The sequence below is a fragment of the Neofelis nebulosa genome, chromosome 17 (assembly GCF_028018385.1).
Source record: "Neofelis nebulosa isolate mNeoNeb1 chromosome 17, mNeoNeb1.pri, whole genome shotgun sequence".
Lineage (NCBI taxonomy): Eukaryota > Metazoa > Chordata > Mammalia > Carnivora > Felidae > Neofelis > Neofelis nebulosa.
Genome location: NC_080798.1, coordinates 43,077,239 through 43,104,055, shown reverse-complemented (window position 1 = coordinate 43,104,055; position 26,817 = coordinate 43,077,239). Strand labels below are relative to the sequence as shown.

Below are 26,817 nucleotides of genomic sequence, written 5' to 3'. Positions count from 1 at the left end.
AGCTGGGGCTAGTTTTCCTGCTGCCAGGCATGGTTACGAGCTCCCGTGTACACAAAGGTATGCCCAGGTGCATGGTCCACCACCACAGAAATCCAACATTTCTCTCAGGAATCAGAACTTACCACTCCAAGAGTGAAGTAGTTAAAAAAGTAGTCATTGCACTTGGATGGAACTTGTTTATGAGGGGAAGGAGAATGAATTTTCATCTGTTAGGAAAAAAATAAAATAAAATCCAACCCCTTAATACAGTTCTTGGATTAACTGAAAGTCTACAAATTGTGCTTTGTGTGTAACATTAAGCTATCAGGTGAGCAGGAGTGTCAGAGTCCCTGCTGCTAGTGCTGAATAACACTGAGCTTTGGTTGACTACAGACTAAGCCCTGGTGTCCAAGAAAAGGCAGGACAATCTGATCAACAGGATCAGACAAGAGCTTTCAATTTAATTCTTTGTCAACTGTAATAGAACAGGTTCTATGGAAAAATAACAATTTATATTTACTTGATATTAACTTAATATTGATTAAAAAAGAAAAGTGGAGCTGGCTCAGTCAGTAGGTAGAGCATGTGACTCTTGACACTGGGGTTGCAAGTTAGAGCCCCATGTTGGGAGTAGTGTGTACTTAAAAAAAGAGAGAGACTGCCTTTTTGACTTTATAAACACATTTCCCCTACCTTGTCTTCTGACTTATAGAAGACCTTGTGTGGAGAGCCAAGCATGCTAAGAACATCTTGGCAGGAATCACCAAAATACACTGAACGTTCAAATACCCGCATCTTGGCATCTGCTAATAGGCCAGGTCCACAACCTGCAGAGGAGAAGGGGGAGGTGGTCAGGTTCCCAGCCAGGGCCTGAGATGCTGCAGCCTAAGGCCCAGGGGCTCCCAGAGAGGCCACTTGCTGCATGCTGCATTATTAGCTCTGGCTGAGGGGCAAGACTGCATATAAGGGGAAATACCAAGTCATACAGCTTGTGATGTTATGAGAGATCACCATCTACTTGAAATAATCCCAGAGACTCATTCAATCCCACAAAAGTGATGTGGAGCTCTGGAAACTTTATTCAGTTACCAAATATTTACTTATTAACTACGATGGGATAGACACTTTGTTAGATATTGAGGAAACATGCTGGGCAAAACAAGTGCAGTCTCTGTCCTTATTGGAGCTTATGGTGTGAAGATCCCAATCCCACACCACACAACTGTGGTACAATAAACAGCAGCATAGGCGCTATGGAAGTATAGAATGAGGTTCTATCTCTTGCCATTTTCTAGGTCCTGACAAGATACAAGAATTTATGTTAAGAGGGGCTTCTCACTGGTAACCTCCAACCAGAGACTGGACTTAAAGAAAAAAAGCACTCTATAAAAAAGCCAAGAGTGAAACATCCATTAACTCATCCCTAATTCTACAAACACTGATAGACCCACTAACACTCAAAAACGAAAACCAGAGGGGCGCCTGGGTGGCGCAGTCGGTTAAGCGTCCGACTTCAGCCAGGTCACGATCTCGCGGTCCGTGAGTTCGAGCCCCGCGTCAGGCTCTGGGCTGATGGCTCGGAGCCTGGAGCCTGTTTCCGATTCTGTGTCTCCCTCTCTCTCTGCCCCTCCCCCGTTCATGCTCTGTCTCTCTCTGTCCCAAAAATAAATAAAAAACGTTGAAAAAAAAAATTTTAAAACGAAAACCAGAGAAGTGGGAGGATAAGAATACCCTATTTGCCATGAGTTTCTTCTTTGGGAAGAATCTTTAAACCCTGACTCTAATACATTTCAGAAACAGTTCCAGTTAAACACACACATAGCAGCAGCTGTGGAATAGCAACAGACACTCCTAACAGGAAGATTTTCCCCATTCTGTGGATGGAAAGACAAAGTATTTTCTGTCTCCTCCACCGGGGGGGAAAAAAAAAAAGGTGGGGGAGGTACCTGGGTGGCTCAGTTGGTTAAGCTTCTGACTCTTGATCTTGGCTCAGGTTATGATTTCCCTGTTCATGGGACTGAGCCCTGTGTTGGGCTTGGCGCTGACATCACAGAGCCTGCTTGGGATTCTCTCCCTCTCTGCCCCTACCCTGCTCATGTTCTTTTTCTCAAAATAAACAAACTTTTTTTTTTTCTTTTGTAAAAGGCAAGAACCTGAGGAAGACTGAATTTCCTGGTCCATGATAACCACCATCACCTTACTCTGCATAGAACTTTATAATTGACAAGGCTCTTTATAATAATCGATTTGTTATATAGGGAAGACTTCAGGAATCCACAATCTGAAATAAGTTGGTACCGAGTTCTTCAACCAATCCAAGAATCTTCAGTCACAGCACATATACAATGAGTGGCAAATAAGGTTGTGTTTAAATTAACTAGGTCCAGGGGCGCCTGGGTGGCTCAGTCGGTTAAATGGCCGACTTCGGCTCAGGTCATGATCTCACGGTTTGTGAGTTTGAGCCCCGCATCAGGCTCTGTGCTGACAGCTCAGAGCCTGGAGCCTGTTTCGGATTCTGTGTCTCCCTCTCTATGACCCTCCCCCCCTTCATGCTCTGTCTCTCTCTGTCTCAAAAATAAATAAACGTTAAAAAAAAAATCATTACAAAAATAAATAAATAAATTAACTAGGTCCTGGGAAAACCATAGTCAACATTAACCTCGGTCTATATATCTTGCAGTTTTGGCAATCCTGGCTGACCACCAGAAGTCCTATACTGTAAGCCCATAGTCCCCAGGTACACTTGTGAATATGCAGATGGGGCTACTAGGAAGGCACTCTTCACAGGTGGGTCTTCTCTCTCGTCTCACTCTACCTGAAGCCTACCCAGGTAAAAGTACCCTCATTTTTAGGAGCCTATTTTAGCTTCTGATTCCCTGGAGTGAATCTTCCTATAAATTATTGTGAGGACCAAGATAGATGGAACTGTCTTCTTATCTTAAAAACATCACTGTAGCTGCACTCCACAGGAAACATGTGAGAAATGGGTTGGCTGAGACAAGTTACGCTTGCCAAAGGAAACTCTCAACGAGTACTAGATTGGACAGTAACTTGGGTGAGTCCCTGACTTAAAGTGTCTCCCCAACTCATCCGGCAAGCAGTGAGATGTGACTGCTGGGAGTGTGCTATACAAGGTGGAAGTCAGAACTGGAGAGTCCCCGCTCCCAACAGACTCCTCCTGCTGTCACTTGGGATAACTGTGCCATCCTTGACTACCTCAGTGTTTCAAGGAGTGATCCTTCTGACAAGAAAGACCCTAGATTGACCTTGTTGCTACAGCTCAATTCTCTCAAACAGTATAGCTCAAGTGTAACATTAGTTTTCTGTTTGGCTAGAAAATCACACTTTTAGAAATTTCTAACCTGGAGGTGGGGAACTATCTAACTGCTCAGGGGAGTGACTTCAGAGTTCATACACCAGATTCTTCATAGTTAAGAACTAGTGCCTTAGAAACGAATGCAAGACCCCAATTTATGAACAAACACTGGCTAGGCATAGCCCCTATGCTGGCACCCAGGCCAAAGGCACGGAGGCAAACTCGACATAGGAGATCCCCATACTACTAATACGAAGCATGACCCAAGGTCCAAAGTAGCTGAGATTGGCCATGCCGCACAAGGAAATCACAAATGAGACATGGATCCTAGAGAGACCAGCCATTGAAGACAGCAGCTCTTTTTTTGTTCATAGTCAGCAAAACTCTCAGTGGATGTGGCCAAACCAGAATTCAAGAAGTCCCTTCTGCCAGCCTCCTGAGAACTGGGCATAAGGGGTAGAAAAGGGCAGAACACTCCAATATCGAAGCTCATAACATGCATCTCTAGTAAACAGCCTGGGAACAACTGAAAATCCACATAAGCACACAGAAGGCTATATACATGCTAGGAGAAGCAATGCTACTGTTACTTATTAAGATTTACTAATGACAAAACTGTGTCTTGTCCTTTTTCATTAAATTTAAATGAAAGCTTTAACCATAAGCATCTACATTATCTTGTACCAACTACCTCTAAGCATGTGGGATTTTAGACCGTCTCAACATGAATATAATCCACCACCCCAAGGCCAGTAACTGACCTGCAGCAAGTAGCCGAAGTCGTAAACCTGAGGGTCCAGTTCCATCTCGAAGAACATCTACACTCTCAGCATACACATTGCCAAGGAAACAGCTCAGGGGCATCACGGGAGCCCTGGAGGCAGGCACAAAATGAGCAGAGGCTTCACCCTCCCTCCCAGGGAGTCCATGGCCCATGAAACTTGTGCTCCCCAAACGCACTTGGTATCCTGTAGGCTGTTTCCACTGTAGATGTACATTCGTTTCACAGTTGCTCCGTGGGGTATCTGGAGAGAAGCTAGACCATGGGCAAAATTGGGCTGCAAACACAGGACAAAAGTTTTACTGAGAGCCCACTGCAGGCCATATGGCCCAGGCTCTGGCATTTCTCCAGCACTCATGGTCTTCAAGAACTGGCCAGGTCAAACCTAAACAACAGTTAAACCTGGCTCCAGGTCAATAAACTCACCCCATCCATTCAAGTTCATCTTTCATTTTACTCAGTTTTTCTTTCCTTCATCAAGAAAAACATGCAGGAATGGTTCCTTTAATAAAATGTAAGCCTTACAAACATCTATCATTTCACGACCCTAAGGACGCTGCTACCTAAGGATGAATGAAACATTTTGCTAAAAGCAATAAATAACTGAAAATCCAGAATGAATTATCTCAAACTCTAGGTTACTGAAAAAAACACAGTGATTTAGTTTTAAAGCAAGGCAAACTGGATTTATCTCTGACAATCCTCACTCTGCAGTGGGAAGTGCCCTCCCCCTGGGAATGCTGGCTCAGGCTTTGTTCTTGCTATCAGTCCTATCCATGTTGGCCCCTAAAGACCTCAGAGATGAGGAAACCAAAAAAGGGTACCTATCCAACCTCCCCAGTGGCACTATCTGCTGGGCCCATATCACCCGGGTACTGGGTGACAAATACCGTGGGAAGGAAAGGGCTAACCTCGTACTTGGGAGCCTCAGTCCACGAGTCTAACTGAAAAGAGAAAGACAGTCCTCTGAAGTTGAGGTGGAAGAGCTGCTCAGCGGAGTTGTACACTGTAAGAGTGGGGAGGAGAAAATGACATGGTTGAATGGTACCAGAGATGAGAACACACACTAGCCTGGTAACACCTTCCTTGTGCCTGATTCTTGAACTGACTTACTAGTCAAAACAAGTGAAAACTTGTTACTTGTGAAAACAAGAGGGAGAAGCTTTCCCTCACACCCAAGTATCAACCCACAAATTCTACCAGAACCTGGCTTCCTGTAGGAAGGGGCACTAGGGCTGGGATGGTGCCACTTGCCAGGCTTATCATTATAGGCTGTGACAGAAGAAACAGATAGACTTGGCTTACCTCCAGGATGGGTCGCACCAAAAGACTGGTCAATCTGCTCAATGGTGGGAGCTATGGCCTGAGAGTTAAAATGCACTCCACTGAAAAACAAAGATGCTTTTCAGATCACTGAAGATGGTGGCTGGAAGAGTTATTCTTAAAACACAGGCAGGTGAGCCTACAAGCATGTCAAAACACAAGTTTAATTAAAGAACTTTTTTTTTTAAATGTTTATTTTTGAGACAGAGAGAGACAGAGCATGAATGGGGGAGGGTCACAGAGAGAGGGAGACACAGTATCTGAAACAGGGTCCAGGCTCTGAGCTGTCAGCACAGAGCCCGACGCGGGGCTCGAACCCACAGACCACGAGATCACGACCTGAGCCGAAGTCGGACGCTCAACCGACTGAGCCACCCAGGCACCCCTAATTAAAGAACTTTTAAGTGAAGGATAATTAATGGGGTCAGAATAAGTCAAGTCTCCTGAGACTGACATATTGAATTGATCCTCTAGGGCCTCCCAAGACACGTGTGGTCACCAGGCACAATTTAGAAGGAAATAAATTCAGTCTCAGCCCTATGGCATTTGGACTTGGATAAAGAAGGGCCCCAGGAATAGAGAGTGTGAATGTGTTTTCCCAGGATGCCTATTAGCAGTTTGGCTTGAAAAGGAACTTTCTTAAAAAGGGATGAACATCTTAAGAGAATAGTGTATAACCAAGCAAAGCAGCTTGCTTTCTTACTAGGCAGAAGAACCAGCCAGCACCCATGGACTAGGTGAACAGGTAGGTTGGGGGTGAGGGGCAGATCCCATGCAAAGAGGAAAAACCCAAGGGGCAGGGGCTTGGGAATGAAGAGCAACACATGATTTCAGATGATGAGCATGTAAGGAGAATGCTTAAAGGTTAATTTAAAAATTAGTATAATTAGGGGCGCCTGGGTGGCGCAGTCGGTTGAGCGTCCGACTTCAGCCAGGTCACGATCTCGCGGTCCGTGAGTTCGAGCCCCGCGTCGGGCTCTGGGCTGATGGCTCGGAGCCTGGAGCCTGTTTCCGATTCTGTGTCTCCCTCTCTCTCTGCCCCTCCCCCGTTCATGCTCTGTCTCTCTCTGTCCCAAAAAAAAAAAAAAAACAAAAAAAAAAAACGTTGGAAAAAAAAATTAGTATAATTCATGGAACACCTCTTTTTTTAACCAGGCATGGTGACAAGTGCTTTGCCAGCAGTATCTCATGTCATCTTCCTAACCTAGTAGCCACGTACTGGCTTCATTTCTCTGATGGAAAAACAAGCCTAGAGAGGTTAAGTGACTTGCCCAAGGTCACAGAGGTAACAGAATGATGAACACAGGGCAGTTTAACCCAGGACCTCATGATTTTACCCACCACTAATTCTTGTTATTTATTTAATTTTACCTACCACCTTAAAAAAAAAAAAAAAAGTATGAGGTGGTATCTCATTGTAGTTTTTATTTTTTTTAATATAATTTATTGTCAAATTGGCTTACATACAACACCCAGGGCTCATCCCAACAAGTGCCCTCCTCAATGCCTATCATCCATTTCCGCCTCTCCCCAACCCCCACATCCACCCTCAGTTTGTTCTCTGTATTTGAGAGTCTCTTGTGGTTTGCCTCCCTCCCTCTGTTTGTAACTATTTTTTCCCCCTTCCTTTCTCCCATGGACTTCTGTTAACTTTCTCAAGATCCACATAGGAGTGAAAACATAAGATATCTGTTCTTCTCTAACTGACTTATTTCACTCAGCATAATCCCCTCCAGTTCCATCCACGTTACTACAAATGGCATGATTTCATTCTTTCTCATTGCCAAGTAGTATTCATTGTATATATAAACGACATCTCCTTTATCCAGTCATCAGTCAATGGACATTTAGGCTCTTTCCATAATTTGGCTATTGTTGAAAGCACTGCTATAAACATTGGGGTACATATGCCCCTATGCATCAGCACTCCTGTATCCCTTGGGTAAATTCCTAGTAGTGCTATTGTTGGGTCATAGGTACCTACCACTAACTCTTAAGTGGGAAAAGACAAAGAAAGGCTCCAACAAAACTAAAAGACAAAAAGAAATCTGCAAGGGGCCAGTACTATTACACATTTGCTTTATCCACTTCTCTATTGGCAAATGCTGCTCGAGCCAGCCCCAGGAACTGGACCTTTTCACGCCCTCACAAAGGGAAAGGGAAGCCTGTTAAGGAAGCTTACTAAACGGAGTATTCTAGATGGTAGCACAGCACCTTGCCATAAAGGGTGCTCAAATATTAGTTCATGATATAGGCCACCCCCATTTTCATTCTAAGAAGTAGATTTTGGGGCGCCTGGGTGGCTCAGTCGGTTGGGCATCCGGCTTCGGCTCAGGTCATGATCTTGTGGTAACGAGTTCGAGTCCTGCGTCAGGCTCTGTGCTGACCGCCTGGAGCCTATTTCAGATTCTGTGTCTCCCTCTCTCTGACCCTCCCCCCGTTCATGCTCTGTTTCTCTCTGTCTGAAAAATAAATAAACATTAAAAAAAAAAAACAAAAACTTTTAAAAAAGAAGTAGATTTTGGCCCCCAAATAGAGGTCCCTTTGGCATTCCCTTTAGCATAGAGGCTTTGGGGTCAGACCTATTTGGGGAGGGCAGCTATGACCCAGAAGACAGTCACGTCACCACCCCTAAGCTGAGGTCCTGCTTTGCTGTAAGGATTAAATGAACTGACATATATGAGAAGTGTTTTACACAGAGCATGTTCTTAACAACACTTCCTTCTCTTCCTTGGGAAGCTAAGTAGGTTTGGAGGCTGCCTGAGGAAATCATGGTACCAGGTTGTAATCCTGGAACTGCTAGGAATGGGAATTCTTTATTAACTTAATGAGGGTAATAAAGTCCATTTGTACCAATCCTGTGACATAGAGCAACAGGGGAGAAAACTTACCAATATTTTAACTTTACTTTAGTCAAGTCATATACTTCAATCACCTAAAAGAAAAAAAATCAAATTTTAAGCATTGGTAATGCTCTGCAGTTGAAAGAGATGGATTAAAAAGACATTTATAGGGGCGCCTGGGTGGCGCAGTCGGTTAAGCGTCCGACTTCAGCCAGGTCACGATCTCGCGGTCCGTGAGTTCGAGCCCCGCGTCAGGCTCTGGGCTGATGGCTCGGAGCCTGGAGCCTGTTTCGATTCTGTGTCTCCCTCTCTCTTTGCCCCTCCCCCGTTCATGCTCTGTCTCTCTGTCCCAAAAATAAATTAAAAATGTTGAAAAAAAAAATTAAAAAAAAATAAAAATAAAAATAAAAAAAAATAAAAAGACATTTATAGGGGTGCCTGAGAGGCTCAGTCAGTTGAGTGTCCGACTCTGGATTTTGGCTCAGGTCACAATCCCGGGGTCGGGGGACTGAGTCCCTCATCGGGCTCTGTGCTCGATGTGGAGCCTACTTGAGATTCACTCTCTCTATCCTCCTCTGCCCCTCTCCCCAACTCATGTACGGTATCTCTCTAAAATAAAATTTAAAAAAAAAAAAAAAAAAAAAAAGAAAGAAAAGAAAAGACACTTATAGTGGGGCACCTGGCTGGCTCAGTTGATAGAATACACAACTCTTGATCTCAGGGTTGTGAGCTCTAGCTACTCATTGGGTGTAAAGATTACTTAAAAATAAAATCTTAATAAAAAAGACATTTATAGAATAGTGAAGAAAAAAAATCTATCACTAGCCAAAATTCTCCTGAGGCACTGCATATTACATTTTATTCTCATTTTAAATCTGAAGGAAAAACTGATACCACACACACAGCATAACCTCTCCTTTCCCTTCATCCAGATTGTTGAACAGATGCCCATGGAGGCTGTGGGTCAAAGATCCTTTATCTAATCTACTGCTGGGTCATATAGAAGACTGTACATACAGAACAGTGGAAACCTCCACAGAAACAAATTCACATAGTATAAAGATTAAAACTATGGACAAAACCTTGGATACTGAGCCCCCTTCCTGCTATTGCACACTTTGCTGCATTAAAAAGACCCCAGACCCAGTCACTTTCAAAATCAGCTTTAAAATACTGTGGTTTACAAAACAAAAAAGATGGGGGGAGGTCTATCCTGCTAGAAAACAAGTCATATTAGTTTAGGACAAGTGTGACAATATTCAAATATGTATACATATCTCTATTGAAGGGTACCTGGAGAACATCAGTGCCCTTGTGTAGTTTCAAGGGGTTCAGCCTTTAATTAAATGCCAAGAACTCAGGGCAAAGACAAAGGTATTGCTAAAACACTCAGCTACTAGTGGTGCCAAATAATGAGCACTATGAAGTCTTCTACGCAAGAAACATGGCTGGCCAAGGCCTGAAGAACCAGCTACTACCCTCCAGTTGGGAGTTCTGGCCCTTACTGTAGAGGAATAAGCAGAGCTGGTTCAGTGTCTGTTTGCCCTGACAATATGGGCCTCATCCTAGAAGGAGCTGTGGGGCCCTGCATGCAGAAGCATCTGGAACTACCAAAGAAAATGAGACATATTAGTTTACTCTTGGCCAGACCTTATCTCTAACTTTGTTTAGTGGTCCTAACACTGAACCACAAGTTGGGCACCTCTGAATTATAATGCAGCTCTTCTAATCCTACTTGCTAAGAGTAACTCCCTCTGCTGGGCAGACACAGCACTTCAATCAACTCTTTCCTATACTATTTGTGTATGCCATTCACCAGTACCACACTAAGTTAAGCCCTTTTTAAGGTCTGGCTCATTAGTTTGCACAGGAAAGGTACTCAAAACATCAGACAAGTCTGACTGTTACGAAGTCAGCTAAGGGCAATGTGAAACTAGAAAACATGAAAGGAGGTGCCAAGAGAGGTCATTAAAGGAAGAACAGGGAACAGCTGTGATTCATAATAAGATACTCAGTGTCCCTTCAGAAAGCTCCGGCATGGCAGTATATCATGCCAAACTGGTATATCATTTCACCAAAGCCAGGGCCCCATGCTGGCAGAGAGCCTCACCCTTTAGCCAGAAGCCTTGCTTGTATAGCAGGAACAGGCACTCTGCCTCCCTTATTGCCACCCCTACAGCTGGCCAATGACCACCCAAGGGCTTCCCACCACTCACCCTGTGGCGGTGGGCCTCCAGGATGTTCCTTCTGTGTCGCTGTCACCCACCTGCCAATAACCCCGACCAACATTTATGGGTGTTTCAACCCTGCCTGCCTAATGGGAAAACAATGGACCAGAGTTAACCACAGGGCATATGTAGGATGGCACTTGTGGCAAGAGACCCAGAGTACCAACCATCTTGGAGTCCTTCATGTCACCAGGATAATCAACAAGCAGATCTGGCCCATGGAGCTTGCTGGGCCACAGGGACAAGCAGCTGGGGAAGTCTGAACTTCATGATTTACCACCCACTGGGCTGGAAAAGACCTTGATTTCCCCAGAGGAGAAGCCATGGCAGCAGCCAAGATAGGAAAGGAAAAGACAGGTAGCTGTGAAGGTTGAAATTTGTGAAGCCTCATTCTGTAGGGCTTTCTCATAGGCAGGGAGTGAGGGGATGAGGAAACTGCAGGAGACAGCATCAGGGAAAAGTGGATTCTTTTTATTTTTTTATGTTTCTTTATTTATTTTGAGAGAGAGTGCACAAGGAGGAGAGGGCAGAGAGAGAGAGGGAGAGAGAGAAAGAATGCCAAGCAGGCTCCGCGCTGCCAGGAAAGAACCCGATGCAGGGCTTGAAGTCATGTAAGACCACGACCTGAGCTGAAATCAAGAGTCAGACGCTTAACCGACTGAGACACCCAGGCACCCTGAGTATTCTTAAGTGCTTGGATGGAGGGGCAGGCACATGGGTCAGGTCAAACCTGATGCTGACCAAGGGCACCTGAGAATCACTTCCTCAGTTTCCAGAGGCTCCAGCAGGGTCCCAGCCCCTCCTCTTCATAGGGACCCCGCAGAAAGCAGAAGAGAAGGTTCTAATTACTTCCTTTCTCATTCAAATTGTACTTCTCATTCTTCACATTTCTCCAGAGTGTGCTCACACAATTTTCTTCAGCTTTTATGACATTTATTTCCCATATACATCAACAGAAGCTGTCATTTCTACTCCAGTGGCTATCACACACTGGTAATTCAGGGTTAAAAGCTTGGCAGACCACTCATCCTCTGTCCTTCCTTTGTCTCACTGGGAAACAGTACAGCTCACAGGCTTGTTAAGTTGGGAAATGCACGGGAAGCATTCAGTGATGTGCCTAATCTGTATCAAGTACTCACTTAATATTTGATACTGTCCTCATCATGCTGTGATTCTATGATGGGCTGCCTGGCCATCCCCTTTTGCTGTCCATGTAGGTTATTTCCAGCTTTTCATTACTATGAAAAGCCCTGCTATACGTATCTGCCAACATTACCTTCCTTATAATCTTCTGGGGTTATGTCTCCTAAAGTGGACGTACCTAGCTAAAACAATAACTCTTTGTAAAGGTGTTTCCAGATTAATTTTCCCTGATTTGTAATGAAGCCACACTGATGACCATTCTCTCCCTTTTCCCACTGTGAAACTTCTGGTCAGTGAAGACAGGATGACTGAGTCCACAAGGAGAGGCAAGGTAACTGTGGAGCTAAGAATGTTCACATTTGCTTTTGAAAAACTATCATGAATGAAGAATTCCCATTCTGTGTACAGATTCCTTTTCCATGTTCTATCTTGTCTTCTTAGGAGCTCACTTGTGATGGGATGATGAGAACTAGGAAGTACCCAAGTCTTTTGGAAAGGCTACTCCATAACCTAACCAGGATAAGCACTCTGGTATGCCAATGCCCAGAGCCACATTCAACCTTGTGACTCTGAGGCATGAGTCTGGTGTCACATGACTAATCTGTGAAGCCCAGGCATTTGTAAATAGTGTATTAAAAACATCCTGGAGTGAAACAGGTGTTAGTAAATTGCACTTGAACTTAAGACAACCCTATACACCATCAAGTTGTTTGTTTACATATCCTCAATGGGGTTAAAGAATCAATTCATCACTGGTGCTGTTAAGCTGTAAATTCCAGCATTTTAGGAAGAACAGTTGCGTTTTTCACCTTCCAAGTCATATTGCTTGACCTAAGAATGAAGTAAAGCAAGATACAAAAACCTGACTAAAGTCTTTTGATCCTATTCTGCAGTTAGGCCCCATTTTTAGTACACCTGTTAAGATCTGGGATAATCTGTGCCAATAGTTAGCTCTTCTCTTGCTTTCCTTAAGTTGAAGGACTTAGAATCCCCCTCCCCATAGTATTCCCCAAAGCTTTTAACACTCTTTCCCCTCCACCTCTGTAGCCTATGATTGGAGTCCCTCCCAGCCACTTTCCAACCACCCCATCCCAAGCTTCCCTCTTTTTAGAGGAACAGGCACAGCTTCCAGTCCCCAGTACTGTCGTACACCGAATCACAGGAGTCTACCCCCACTTATGAGTTTCAGAAACATCTCACAATAGCACGTAGTAATCCGCCTGACATGAAACTTTAGTTGTCATTCACAGTTACCTTAAGCCTCTGATTGAAAGCATCAAACAGCAGTTTGATCCCGTCCTGAGTCAGGTTAAGGATGAGGTCATGGCTTAGAGGAGACTGCAAAACAAAAATAAAACACTCAACAACTTACTCAACAGCACCTACCAAAAACTCACAAGTCTAAATGCAATGCACAGAGAATATGTAAGTGCAGACACCCCCTCCCTGGCCCAACTAACAAACTGTTGTGTGAATGCAGTGTCTGCTACTTCCAGCCTGAAGCTGCTGCTTCCTAACACTGGCTGAAAAGAGACTCCTTCTTCTAGGCTTTGAGAAATAATACCTGGGGGAAAGGGCCAAAATTATGTGAGTATGTAGGTCATTTTCTTTTGAGGGTCAGGGTCCACACCTACAGCATGGGTTTCCCTGTCAAACCTAGAGAGCAGTCAATGAGGAACGCAGGCCATGTAAAAAGGTCTAGTCAGGACCGAAACTTGGCAGGTAATATTCAATGCATGTCAGCTGAACCTATGTCCATTTGTTCCCAAGGTTGTCTGTACCATCTACAGAAAACATATCCTATACTTTGACTGCTTCAGGCCATATTCCAGGACAAAGAAATACTTTGTGATGTTTATGTATGAGATGATATTCTTACTCCTTCCTTCCTTCCTTCCCCTCACCATCCCATATCACATGTGCTTCTTTCTGTAAAGCCCAAATCTAAGATCTAAGGAGTCGTATTTCTACATTTGCCCCTTCTAAGTCCTGGGAGGAAGGGAGCAGCAGCACAAAGCAGTGAACAGAGCTGGGCTTGGGTATGAGTGAGCTGGTGACCTTAACTGACTCTCAAAACTTCTCTGAGCTGTAGTTTCTTCATGGGAATAACATCATCTCTTCCCTCTAGGGTTGTTGTGGGAACGGAGATAGTAGGTCTAGATAGTAAGGTAGAAGGCACCAAGCATAGCACTGAGCATATAACACTGTTTCGTCACATTTGTCTCACTTGCCTGCTTCTGTTCCAGTGCAATCAATTCAAGGACTCGACATCTGAAGACACTCCACAGCCCTAAACCAAGCTGCCCCACAGAAGAAAAACACCAACATCCAAAACCCTGCCACTCCTTGAAACTGGCACAAAGCTCTCAAATGTTTAGAGAAGTTTCTTTATAGAGCCTCCCAAGGCAGGCACAGTGAATCAAAGAAGTGTGGCTGTCAGAGACAGAACTGTAGGCTGGAAGGCCAGGTGCCATTGGTGTGGGCCTCAGTGGAAAAATTCTCTCCAGAGCCTTCTGGGATTAGCTAAGACTATCTCCTCCCTCCTACCCCACTGATCTTCACAAGGTAGCAGGCCTAGGAGGTACCACCATGCCTGGCAAACACTAGAAGAAAGAATGTTGTAATTTTCTAGTAGGTCTGTATGAATGTCTAAAACCATCAGGTCTCAAGCAAGATAATAGAATGATGAACTCTGACCTTAGGTCACTTATTCTCAACCCAGAACACATTTCTAAGAGGGCTATTCCACAGCATTAAGCAGGATGAAGCAACCTTTTAGCATCCTTCAAGATCCTTGTTTGGAGTAGGAACAATGGGAGGATTGGAATTTTCTTACACTCTCCCAAGATCTGATCATTTTTCTCCCGGCACTGTTACAATTCAGGACATAACTAGATAATTTTCAAAAGCAAGTAAATTATCCTCACAATCAATATTTTACTAGTAAATCCTAAGTATCTCTGGAATCAAAATATACATGTACTATATGGTGTTTAAGCAGGCTCTTCCAGTGATCCCAGAATTACACAGTTCTCCATATGAAATAGTTTAGTAAAGCTGTTTGCTCCTAGTCATTCATACTTTTCCCTCTAAGAAAGATGGGACCCACTTGATATGCACATTTAACCTCCAAGGTGTGATTTGCTAGAGATAAGAAGATATTTCTGAAACATTTAATGGGGCCAGACTATTCTTTGCACTTGATGGGAAGCAAGAAGACAAATGGGAAGAAATGGAAAGGAAGGCAGAAGAGGACAGGACCCACATTTAAGAAGCACTATATCAGAGCTCAGAGCTCTGAGAGACCATCTCCTCTTGATCCTCTTCAAAAGATTATTCTATTACAAGGAAACAATAACCATATTACAGAAGGAGAACCAGACTGGTTATTAACTTGTCAAAAGTTGCAGAGCTAAAAAATGGGAAGAACAAGGATCTGAACCAAGATCTGGGCTCAAAAATCCATGTTTTCCAACTGATTCCAGCTCCTTAGAAGACATAAGGGAAAATGAACTTAATGCTAAAACTATTTGTACCCAAAGGTCGGGACAACAGACAACAAAAGTAGTGATGGAAGATATAAACTTCATTCTTAAAAATTTGTTTAAAAAATTTAAAGCCGGGGCACCTGGGTGGCTCAGGTGGTTAAGCATCTGACCTCGGCTCAGGTCATGATCTTGCAGCTCCTCAATTTGAGCCCCACATTGGGCTCTGTGCTGACAGCTCAGAGCCTGGAGCCTGCTTGGGATTCTGTGTCTCCCTCTCTCTCTGCCCCTCCCCCATCCACACTCTGCTCTCTCAAAATAAAACTAAACATTAAAAAAAAAAAATTAAAGGGGCGCCTGGGTGGCTCAGTCAGTTGCGCGTCCAACTCCAGCTCAGGTCATGATGTCACAGTCTGTGAGTTCGAGCCCCGTGTTGGGCTCTGTGCTGACAGCTCAGAGCCTGGAGCCTGCTTCAGATTCTGTGTCTCCCTCTCTCTCTGCCCCTCCCCTGCGCTTGTTCTGTCTCTCTCTGTCTCAAAAATAAATAAAAAAACATTAAAAAAAGAATTAAAGGGGCACCTGGGTGGCTCAGGTGGTTAAACGTCCAACTTCAGCTCAGGTCATGATCTCTTGGTTCATTGGTTCGAGCCCTACATGGGGCTCTGTGCGGACAGAGCCTAGAGCCTACTTTGGATTCTGGGTGTCTCTCTCTCTCTCTCTCAATGACCATCCCCCACTCATGCTCTCTTTCTCTCTAGAAAATAAATAAATAAATAAACGTTAAAAAAAAAATTAAGAGGCACCTGGGTGGCTCAGTCAGTTAAACATCCGACTTCGGCTCAGGTCATGATCTCATGGTTCATGAGTTCGAGCTCTGTGTTGGGCTTTGTGCTGACGGCTCAGAGCCTGAAGCCTGCTTCAGAGTCTGTGTCTCCCTCTCTCTCTGCCCCTCCCCTTCTCATGCTCTGTCTCTCTCTCAAAAATAAACATTAAAAACACTTTTAAAAAAATTACAAGTTTAAAGCCTATGTTCAATTTTATCTACTCTTGGGGTACCCAAATCTGATTTAACTGAATGTGCAGGAACCTAAAAGCTCAAGAAGCAAACCCATTATCCCTATTTTGATAGTTGCTAATTGTCATGAGTAATTCCCTCATGGTCTAACATTGAAAGTCAGAGTAGGTTAGGGATGATCTGAGTGCAACAAAGTGGAAAAGTCACCATTCTTCACTTTATAAATGAGGAAGTACTTTGGCACTGTGGCTCAAGGCACCTTTGTCCTACTCCTAGAAGTCCCTTGTTCCGTGTTAGGTACCACAAAAATATCCAAGAACTTGCTTGGAGATTATGCATTCCCTGTCTCATGAGGACTCTTCACATGGGAACTCTTTCAGTAGGCTGGCAGAGGGGTATTGCACTGCATAAAGTAATGTCTGGACATAGATAAGAGGCTCAACTTTGACACTAGGCAAACTGGAAAGACTCACAGAAATCTCACCTTCCTCTAATCCACAACATTTTTCATGTCGAAAATAAACAGTCATTTGCTTTAGGATTTGAAACTAAATGGGACAAATGGAACTAAAATAATCAAAATGGTACTTATAAGGTATCAGAAAAGACAGTGAGAACATCCTGTAGCCTAGATAGGCTCAAAACTATTCCCTGAGGTTTGTGACACATAGGACACCATATAAGTTGCTACACACAGCAACACATGGTCTGTGTCACAAAAGAATCATAGATTTCAGAGTTCAGAAGGGAGATTGCATTTTTAAAGAGACAAGAAGCATCTTATTTCTAAAAGCCCATAATAAAACAGTCCCCAACTCTGCTTATAAAACCAAATACAAAAAATCCTGATGTTCAGAAAGTTCTCTAGTGCTAACGTATACACTCTTTCTGGAAACAGAAAAGTTCTTTGTAAGCACATGCAACATTATATTATAGGTGTTAATTCCTGGCACAACTGACCAACATTTAATAGAGACCACCATAAGTCAGATAAAAAAAAAAAAAGAGTAAAATATGTCCATTAATTTGGAGCCAATATTTTGATATATGATCTTATGTATCAGTTCATTCTCACCAAAGGAATGAGCTACACCTGTTTCTTTTCAAGTCTGGAGTGCTCTGTACTGCAACAACTCTGAACACAAATGAAAGCAATCAACAAAGCAGAAAAGACCATTTTAAACACAAAAGTAGAAGAGGCAAGCACTCTAGAAGACAAGATAGTCCCTGAGGTGACCTCCCACTGAAATGTCCCTGTCTAAGGATCAGCTAAGTCAAACACATCAAAAAACAAGTTCAGTTATTATTGCCTTTCCAAACCTGACAGCACTACATTATCAAGACCAAAAGTTTCAGAGTCAAAATGTAGTTGGTAACTGACCAGTGCTGGAGATTCTCCCATTCAAACACACTGACCCAGCAATTCCTGCCAGTCTGCCTCTCCCAGAGCATCAACCTCTGGAGTGACTCAACGATTAGGAATGCTATTTCAGTAAACAAATCAGCTACCACTCACCTGTTCACTGTAGAGAACCTGGACATTTTTGATGATGCGACAGTGCTTCTGAAGAATGGCTACTGCTTGAGCCAGAGGCATTCCTGAAATAAAGCAAGAACAACTGTGTGGTTACCTGGGCTATCCATTTACTGACATCTATCTTTGTACTAGACATTAGACCCTGCAGTAAAACCTGGGGTGGGAACAGGGGTTATTAAGGTCTACAAACATATGAGTAAATAAAAGTTCAGTAAGCAGCAAAAGCTAGAATAAAGTCAGCAGCAAGTACTAAGGGAACAGTTGGGTTGTATAAGGGAAGGGAGTGAATACACAAAAAAGATTTCTGGAAATGGGAACTACTATGATGATCCCAAGCAGAAAAGGGACTCAGAGAAGGCAAAGTCAGCATGAACCAAAAAACAGTGAGAAAAGCACTGACTGCATGACTCTGGATATGGAGACCAAGGTTCTGGTTCTCACTCTTCCGTGAATTACATATAACCTAGGGCAGGTTCCTTCCTCTCTTTCTTTCTGGCATGTCTCCTCATCTCTCAAATGAGACTCTGCAGGAGCACATGACTTGTAAGAGCTCATTAAAAAAATTTTTTTTGTTTATTGAGGAGAGCGAGAATTCTAAGCAGGTTCTGCACTGTCAGCACAGAATCCAATGCAGGGCTCAATCTCACAAACTGTGAGATCATGACCTGAGCTAAAACCAAGAGTCAGGCGCTTTACCGACTGAACCATCCAGGTGCCCCTGGATGTGTGATTTTTAACTTTTTATTTCTAAAATAATTAATTTTTTAATGTTTATTTTTGAGAGAGAGAGAGAGAGAGAGAGAGAGAGAGAAAGATGGAGGGAGGGAGGGAGTTTGGGAGAATGGGGGAGGACCAGAGAGAGGGAGACACATAATCCAAAGCAGACTCCAGGCTCTGAGCTGTCCGCACACAGCCCAACGCAGGGCTCCAACTCATGGACTGCGAGATCATGACCTGAGCTGAAGTCAGACACCTAAGCGACTGAGCCACCCAAGTGCCCCAATTTACTTTTATTTAACTTTTTAAATGAGCCCTTAGAGGGGCACCTGGGTGGCTCAGTTGGTTAACTGTCTAACTCTTGGGTTTTGGCTCAGGTCATGATCCCAAGGTTCATGAGACTGAGGCTGCTTCCAGCTCTGCAGGCTCCTGCTTAGGATTCTCTCCCTCTCTTCTCTGCCCCTCACCTGCTCACTTTCTCTCTCTCTCAAAATAAATAAATAAACTTAAAACATCACATCTAACCAGAATCAATTCATTTTACTAAAGATTTCACTGGATCCTTACTTACCAACCCACAAATCCTCTAAATCTTAATACCTGATTGTTGAACTCATGGCCCATTGTAAACAAATTTATATATGCACCCAGTTTAAGAAATCCAAATGCCAACAATATCTCTAAGATCCCAGGACTCCCAGGGAATACCAAAAAGTATGTTTTCAGAGTCCATTATATTTCAAACAAGAAGAAACTCAAAGAGAGACAATCCAAAACAAAGTCTCAGACAAAATCCAAAGACTCACAGCTTTCTGAATCCAAGGACAGTATTGTGCTATTCACCACTCTCTGGATCCCCAGTACCCAGTACAGGGCTGACCACACAGTGGCTGTTGAATAAATATTTATTCAGCAGAGCTGAAGGATTATGGAGTAGGTAATAAAAGAAAGGGAGAAAGAGGGACCACCATATGACCTCAGGGAAGCACACAGTGGCTCACATTCAAGATCAGTTTACCTCTGATCTTCGGACAGATGTGCAGAAAAGAGCTTGCATACAAAGAAAAAGAAGGTTATAAAAATGCATGGTCTATCTACATTTAAACAATGATCTAAACTTGCCTTCATTTGATGGTCCATTCTATAATTTGAAGAAAGTTGGAGGACACCACACCTTAACACAGGCTCTTTCCAGCCTTTGGTAACATAGGGCTTGATACATAGTAGAAGCTTAATAAATGTTTGTTGAGAATATGAACAAGTTGGATGCATCACTCAGCTTTGCCATTCCTGAAATGGAGAAGCATCTATACTCTCCCAGAAGGAATGGGCAAACATCATGTGGAGAAGACAGATAAGCTTGGTTATGTGCTGAGAAACAGAAGGCCACATGGTTTTTCTCACCTACATGGCACAAATCAGTTTCTCAAGAGAGGATTCTTCTCCACCTAACTACATCAAATCCCTGGCCTTGGAATCTTCAGATCCTCAGGTCTTGAGTCATCTGGGGAGAAACCCCATCTGGAGGAGACAAAGCAGCTACAATGACCAGTTGTCACACAGCTGCTGATAAAGGAAGGCTACAAAAGGCCTCTAAAGGGAACCAAACATATGTATGACAAAGACACTAGAGCACTGTCCAGTCCGAACAGAGTTACCTAGACCCAAAAAAGGGTATGGAGTGTATGTCAGCTTTCTAAACTGTATACATCCTATGTATTACAGATCTCATCATTTGTCTGCTTACAACCCTTCAAAGATTTCCCACTACGGGGTTCTAAAACCCAAACAGCATGTCACCACCTAAAGTCCCTGAATATTCTCGATCTTATCTACCTCCATCTTTCTTTCCACTGCTCATCATGCCTCCCTTTGTTCCCAGCACATTTGTTAAGCTCTTTGCTAACTTAGGCCTCTGTGCTAGCTCAGATTCTGCTGGAATGTCCTTTCCATGGTTGGTTCCTTCTCATTCTTCAGGTCTTGACTCACATCTCACTTCCCCAACTGCCTTATCTAATGAAGCCTCCCATCCTATTTATTTATTTTTTTTAATTTTTAATGTTTATTTAATTTTGAGACAGAGAGAGAGACAGAGTGTGAGCAGGGGAGAGGCAGAAAGAGAGGGAGACATAGAACTCAAAGCAGGCTCTAGGCTCCGCACCGTCAGCACAGAGCACAACGTGGGGCTTGAACACACAAACCAGATCATGACCTGAGCAGAAGTTAGATGCTCAACCAACTGAGCCACCCAGATGTCCCCTGTTTATTTCTGTTAGTCTCCTCTATACCTTGAGGATAGAAACACTGCCTGTTTTACTCACTGTCATACACCTAGCACCCAATCACCATGCCTGGCACAACAGTAGGTGGTCCTACATATCTGCTGAACTCTAAGTGAAAAAAAGCTATTATAGGACATGTAGGTCCTGTACCATAGACCCTGGTGACCACTGTCTCACTCTGAGCACCCTCATCTTGTCTCTACTAACACCATTCTTTCTTGCTGTTCCTCTAACTTCCCCAGATCTCTATGATGGGCAATGTTTCCTTCTGCCCATCCTTCATACACTCATCCAACCAACCACCTAGTTTCTGATTCATATCTTATTCTGCTTTCTATATATATATCTATATATCTATATATGTACATAGACATCTACAGGCAAATAGGGCCACCTGGGTGGCTCAGTTGGTTAAGCATTTGACTTCGGCTCTGGTCATGATCTTGCAGTTCCTGAGTCTGAAGCTGCATCGGGCTCTGTGGTGACAGCTCAGAGCCTGAAGCCTGCTTCAGATTCAGTGTCTCCCTCTCTCTCTGCCCCTTCCCTGCTTGTGTGCTCTCTCTCTCTCAAAAATAAACATTAAAAAAAAAAAAAGGCAAATAAAAAGTTAACAGATTAAAAGAGACTTTTTCACCTTCTTTTCAGTCTGAGTTCTCCTCTGTATTCTGGGTCTCTATACCTCTAATATCTACCCAACCACTCAAGCCAGAAACCTCTAGATTCCTTCTCCTTCTCCAATTCCCCAAATCTAGCTTCTAACTTTCTTCCTAAACCTGTGTCTGCAACACATTTCACTAATAGATACCCTCTTTTCCAATGGACCCAAAAGCTCCTTGACAGTGTCCCAGGCAGCTATCACGAGAAAGAATTGGGAATTTGGAGAACCCATTTTCTTCTTCCACCAGTACATCACACTCTCATTATAATACCAAACTGCTTATAGTTCCCTACACACACCATCTTTCCCAGTGTTTTGTTTTGAATTTGACTGTAAGATTTATGTTTATGGAGACACCGTAGAAGAGAAATCTGGCGGTAGAATTTCCTATTTAAAAAAAAAAAAAAAATTTAATCTTTATTTTTGAGAGAGAGAGAGTGAGAGAGAGAGAGAGAGAGAGGGAGATACAGAGTGCAAGTGGGGGAGAAGCAGACAGAGAGGGAGACACAGAATCCAAAGGAGGCTCCAGGCTCTGAGCTGTCCGCACAGAGCCCGACGTGGGGCTTGAACTCACCAACTGTGAGATCATGACCCGAGCCAAAGTCGGACACTCAGTCGGTTGAGCCACCCAGGCGCCCCTAGAATTTCCTACTTTTAAGTTTGTTTGTTTACTGAAAGAGAGAGAGAGAGAGAGAGAGCATGTGCGTGCAAGTGGGAGAGGGGCAGAGAGAGAGGGAAAGAGAGAGAATCCCAGGCAGGCTCTGTACTGCCAGTGCAGAGCCCGATATGGGGCTTGAACTAAAAAATGATGAGATCATGGGGCACCTGGGTGGTTCAGTCGGTTGGGTCATGTTCTCATGGCTAGTGAGCTCAAGTCCCACATCAGGCTCTGTGTTTACAGCTCAGAGCCTAGAGCCTGCTTCGGATTCTGTGTCTCCCTCTTTCTCTCCCTCTCCCCTGCTCATGCTCTATCTCTCTCTCCTTCAAAAATAAATAAGCATTAAAAAAAATAAAAAACAAAAACAAAAATAAAAAACAAACCATGAAAGCATGACCTGAGCCAAAGTCAGCCACTTAACTGACTGAGCCACCCAGGTGCCCCATGGCAGATTTCTGATAGGGCTTTCCTGGTGCTCACTGGCTCCAGGAATGATATTGACTTCTGTAGTTTGATAGGAAGCCCTCCCTGAATCCCATCAGGTCAAGTCCCTTCTCCCCTTCCAAAGCACCCTACATGACCTCTCCCTCATTTTAATAAAATGAACTATTTCTTTATCCCTTAACCCACATGAGACTAACTTCTTCAGGGCACAGGAGCATTTCTTATTCAACTTTTGATGTTAGTAAGCAGAGTCCGCAGGGGTACATATGTTGCCTTCAACAGAGTAAGCCTTCAGTCTCTCTAGAACAATTCAGAGATATGCTTCTACACCAATACATTCTCCAAGTCTTACTGAAAACATTTCAAGTTTGCACTGCCTTTACTTCACCATTAGTCAAGCCATCAGTGGCATTACCAGAGAGTCCTCTTTGCCTAGGTTTGCCTTTCCCTATGTTGTTGGCATTTCCCTAATCTCCCAACATTACACAAAGGCCAGGAAGGCAGCCAAGAAGCTGGATGCAGATCCCCACTGTGATGCCAGGCAGATGATGGCAAGGGCTTGATGCATCTGCATTTGCAGAGATTCCAAAAAGAAACCTAGAGACAAAGCTGAGCCCATCCTTAGAAGGGCAGAGTGGTGGGAAGCAGGGAATCCCTGTTCACCTACCTACTTTTCATCATCTCTACCTTTCTGAGCCTGCTCCTCATCTGGGAAATGAAGATTACCTTACAGGGCTGTGGTAACTTTAGTTAAGCACTGCCTGGTTCTCTAGGAATGTAACTCTAAAGCATAGATCCACCTTAGACCTATCCCTACCTATCAGCCACAACAGCAGCTTAGATGTGTTGAGGGCTGGGAAGAAGACTGAGAGAGAGAAAAATCTTTTTTTTTTTTTTTTTTTAAGCTTCAGGAAGTTAAAAATGATCATCATATCTTAGGCAGACATGATTTAAAAATGTGGATTTTTAAGATCCACAAAAGAATCATCAAGGCCAAGCTGCCTCTATGAGGTTTCCCTCAAAGTTCAATTCTGGGCCCACCGTACAGAAATGCTGTTTTGGGGGCACCTGGGTGGTGGCTCAGTCAGTTAAGTGTCTGACTCTTGATTTCAGCTCAGGTCATGATCTCACAATTCACGACATCGAGCCCAGTGCTGGGCTCTGTGCTGACAGCACAGAGCCTGCTTGGAATTCTCCCTCTCTTCTCTCTCTGCCCCTTCCCCCACTCGTCTGAGCACTCTCTCTCTCAAAATAAATAAATAAACATTAAAAAAAAAAAAAAAAAGAAAAAAGAAAGTCTTCTCACTGTTGTTATTTAGACAATTTGAAAGAACTACCCTAACCCTTGATTTCTGGGAACTGGCAAAGTTAGGAGTAAGGGTTAAGGTATCTAAATAGTTGACAGAAGAAACTTTGCCCTTCCACCCAGCTTTTTTTTTTTTTTTTTGAAATCCTGGTTTCAAATAATATCTTTATTTTACTTTGAGTAAACTCTGGCCCCAACATGGGGCTCAAACTCACAACTCCTGAGGTTAAGAGTTGCATGCTCTACTCATTGAGCCAACCAGGCACCCCTCAACTTTTGGCCAAGAGACTACCACAGAGATCCACAACCTAGTCACACCATCAAGTACAGTTTGAAGCTATGGTTGTGGTTCTCACTCTGCCCTGTGAAGTACTGGTATGAGAAGCTGTGAGGGAGGTTCTTTCTTAACTAGAAGACAAACAGCAACAGCATGACGAATGGATCTGGAGGTAAATATATCACTGGCCTCCCAGTCAAATTCTTGGTGCTTCACAACAGGCCAGAGTGTTTCACACCAGCTAAAATTTGGGGAATAACTCTGCAGGTGTGGTTTAAGTTATGAGAGAAGTTGGCTACGACCACTCAATAAAACTGGCTCAAACCCAGAGGCTTGTAGTTCAGTTAGTTCTTGGAAACACTGAGCACAGTAGGGTCCTACCAGCATCTATCCTCCAGTTCCTCATTTATGCTATTTCCATAGATGAGTATTCCAGATTCAAGGATAAGCTATAGCCCAAAGGAGTAGGTGACTCAGCCCAGTAGCCCAAATTAGTGGGACAAAAGTTCAAATCTACACAAACAGCACCAACACCTGGTCCACACCCCTTTTTCCTAGTGCTGGATAAGTGTAAACACACAGTGGACTTACTGAATGCACATACTTCTACACATAAAGGCAGCGACGTTGGGGGTAGTTAAAACTGGCCCCAAACCCCAAAAATGGCCAAACTGCATTTTATACAAACTGAACGTTACTTTCTCTGAACTCTTATGTCATTCAACCTTCAACTCTCTCTGCTAAGGTCTGGGTTTAGGATTAAATCACACATCGACCACATTAAAAACAAGAAACAAGTCCCAATTTCCTTTAAGATACAAACTCTTCTCACCTCCCTTGACTAGATCCCTAACACGTGATTATGGGATCTAAGCCTAGGTTTCCCCTTCCGACAAGGCAACTCACAGCCCAGAAAAGCAAAGGGAGACAGACTACTGTGGCGTTTTAGAGTGTAACTTCTTAGCTATTAAGGGTGCAAAATAGAAATAGGAAAAACAAAAGTATGGACCCTCAGATCCCAAGGAGGCATACTTGAGGTAACTACGCACAGGGAAGGAGGGCCTGGCCTTGGGTAAGTGTTTGGGGCGTGTCCACCATTGTTATTATTACTACCTTACCACTGCCCCAGGAGGAGCCCTGCTGAGGCCTGAGGCGAGGGCATGTAGGCCAGGCTGAGCGACAGACGGGTGGGTCTGGCCGGTAGGAGCAGGTAAGTTAGTGCCTGGAACCCAAAGAGCTGTGAGGACGGAAAAGACGAGGGGCCGCGGGCGCAGGGGAATAAGAGGCAGAGACCAGAGGCAGGAAGGGCCTGGAGAGAAGAAAGAAGCATAGTCCTGAGGTAGAACCCCACACTCACCCAGCGTGAATTCCCATTGCTCGTTTCCCAGAGAGCGCTCCGGCACCACCTCCAGATCCAGCATTGGTTCAGTTCGCCGGGCCGAGGCGGCCTCCCTGCAGCAACGCAGACGGGACCGAAACTGAGGAGACAAAGCAGCGACTAACCCGCCGGCTCCGCCGGCGTGGCTCTCTACCTGCTCCTCGACCGCCGGGGGCACTAACCCAATACTACACCTCAGCTCAGCTCAGCTCAGCTCGGCTCACCGGCAGCAGCCAGGGCGGCAGGGGCAGCAGCGGTAGCCGGAGCGTCTGCGGCAAAACTGGCGTGCCGAGCCGTAAAGCGTGGCGGGGGCGGGGCTAAGGCGAGATTTCAATCGCGGGGTGGGGGGAAGGAGCCCAAGGCGGAGTCGCGCAGGCGCAAAATGCTGTGAAAGTCGCATAGTGGCGTGAGGGAGGCCAGACAGTACGACGCGGAAGGGTGGGCGCTTGCATAACGAGGGACCCCGTACTCCGTGAACCCCCACATCTGCACACCACACCATACACGTTTTACATGTCTGCACAAAGATGTGCACGCCAGGCAACACACAAATGTGACGTGGTTATACGACATCTGTCTGCTGTCTACACATATGTCCTACTGATACTCACTGGGCGCAAAAGGCGACTTCTGAGGGTGCAACGTCTGAGGCCCAGCGGGGAGGGAGGACACGGACTTCAAAGTGAGTGCGTAGTGTGCTTGAGTGTTTGGGTAGGGGCAGGGAGGTGGGGTAGAGGGTTGAGGAGGGAGGAGCTAGGCCAGACCTCCCATTGACCTAGTGCAGATGTACACAGCCTCCTGGGGCCGGTATCCAGAGGTCGTTGGCAGCAGCTCAGACTCTAGCCAGAGCCAGCTTTGCCGCCAATGCTGTGTGGTCTTGACCAAACCTCTGGTGCCCTTTTTGCTTCATTCTCCTCATCTATAGGTCGGAGGAGGGGCTCCTCTAGCCTGTTGAACCTGAGCTTTTGGTCCATGACCTGGGGCACTCAAAAACTACAAGGCAATCACGATCTCTTGTAAAGCTAAATCTTCATGGAAGCAGATTCTGGATTCTCACAACCATCCTGAGATGTCAGATTATATACCTCACTTTACAAGCGAAAAAAATGAGGCACAGAGAAGTCAATGGCCTTGTGATGCTAGGCGGTAGAACCCGAGTTCTTTACATTACACTGCCCTTCGAGGAAGAATTTTAGCAGAGTAGAGAATGACATGCTAAATTCTCAAACTGGCTTGGTAGGAATGTAACTTGGGAGGCTCCATCAAAACTTGAAGTCACTGCTGCTGGCATTAAAACAACACGGAGAAGGATGTCCATTGCAGCATCATATGCCAAAACAATATAACTGAGTCATTGAGATGTACATCAGTAGGGAAGTGGCTAACTAAACTGTGATATAAATATATACATATATATACATATATATGTATACATATATATATATAT

At 44.3% G+C, this 26,817-nt stretch overlaps 1 protein-coding gene across 4 annotated transcripts in view; it reads right to left on the bottom strand.

Moving 5' to 3' along the window:
* The window catches only part of PHAF1 (phagosome assembly factor 1), a 31,416-nt gene extending 5,753 nt beyond the window's left edge, over nucleotides 1-25,663 (bottom strand). Inside the window, exons 1-11 of one of the 4 annotated variants that reach the window (XM_058706155.1) lie at nucleotides 25,565-25,663; nucleotides 25,350-25,470; nucleotides 17,630-17,712; nucleotides 12,868-12,951; nucleotides 8,291-8,334; nucleotides 5,382-5,461; nucleotides 4,988-5,082; nucleotides 4,256-4,353; nucleotides 4,057-4,169; nucleotides 673-806; nucleotides 123-206 (exon numbers count right to left, since the gene is read on the bottom strand). In XM_058706155.1, coding sequence (XP_058562138.1) covers nucleotides 123-206; nucleotides 673-806; nucleotides 4,057-4,169; nucleotides 4,256-4,353; nucleotides 4,988-5,082; nucleotides 5,382-5,461; nucleotides 8,291-8,334; nucleotides 12,868-12,951; nucleotides 17,630-17,712; nucleotides 25,350-25,413 — 879 coding nt within the window. In that variant the 5' untranslated portion in view covers nucleotides 25,414-25,470; nucleotides 25,565-25,663. Of the gene's footprint in view, nucleotides 1-122; nucleotides 207-672; nucleotides 807-4,056; nucleotides 4,170-4,255; nucleotides 4,354-4,987; nucleotides 5,083-5,381; nucleotides 5,462-8,290; nucleotides 8,335-12,867; nucleotides 12,952-17,629; nucleotides 17,713-25,349; nucleotides 25,471-25,552 lie in introns of all 4 variants that reach the window. The other 3 variants (XM_058706157.1, XM_058706158.1, XM_058706156.1) reach the window with 3 other exon arrangements.
* Nucleotides 25,664-26,817: the final 1,154 nt, after the last annotated feature.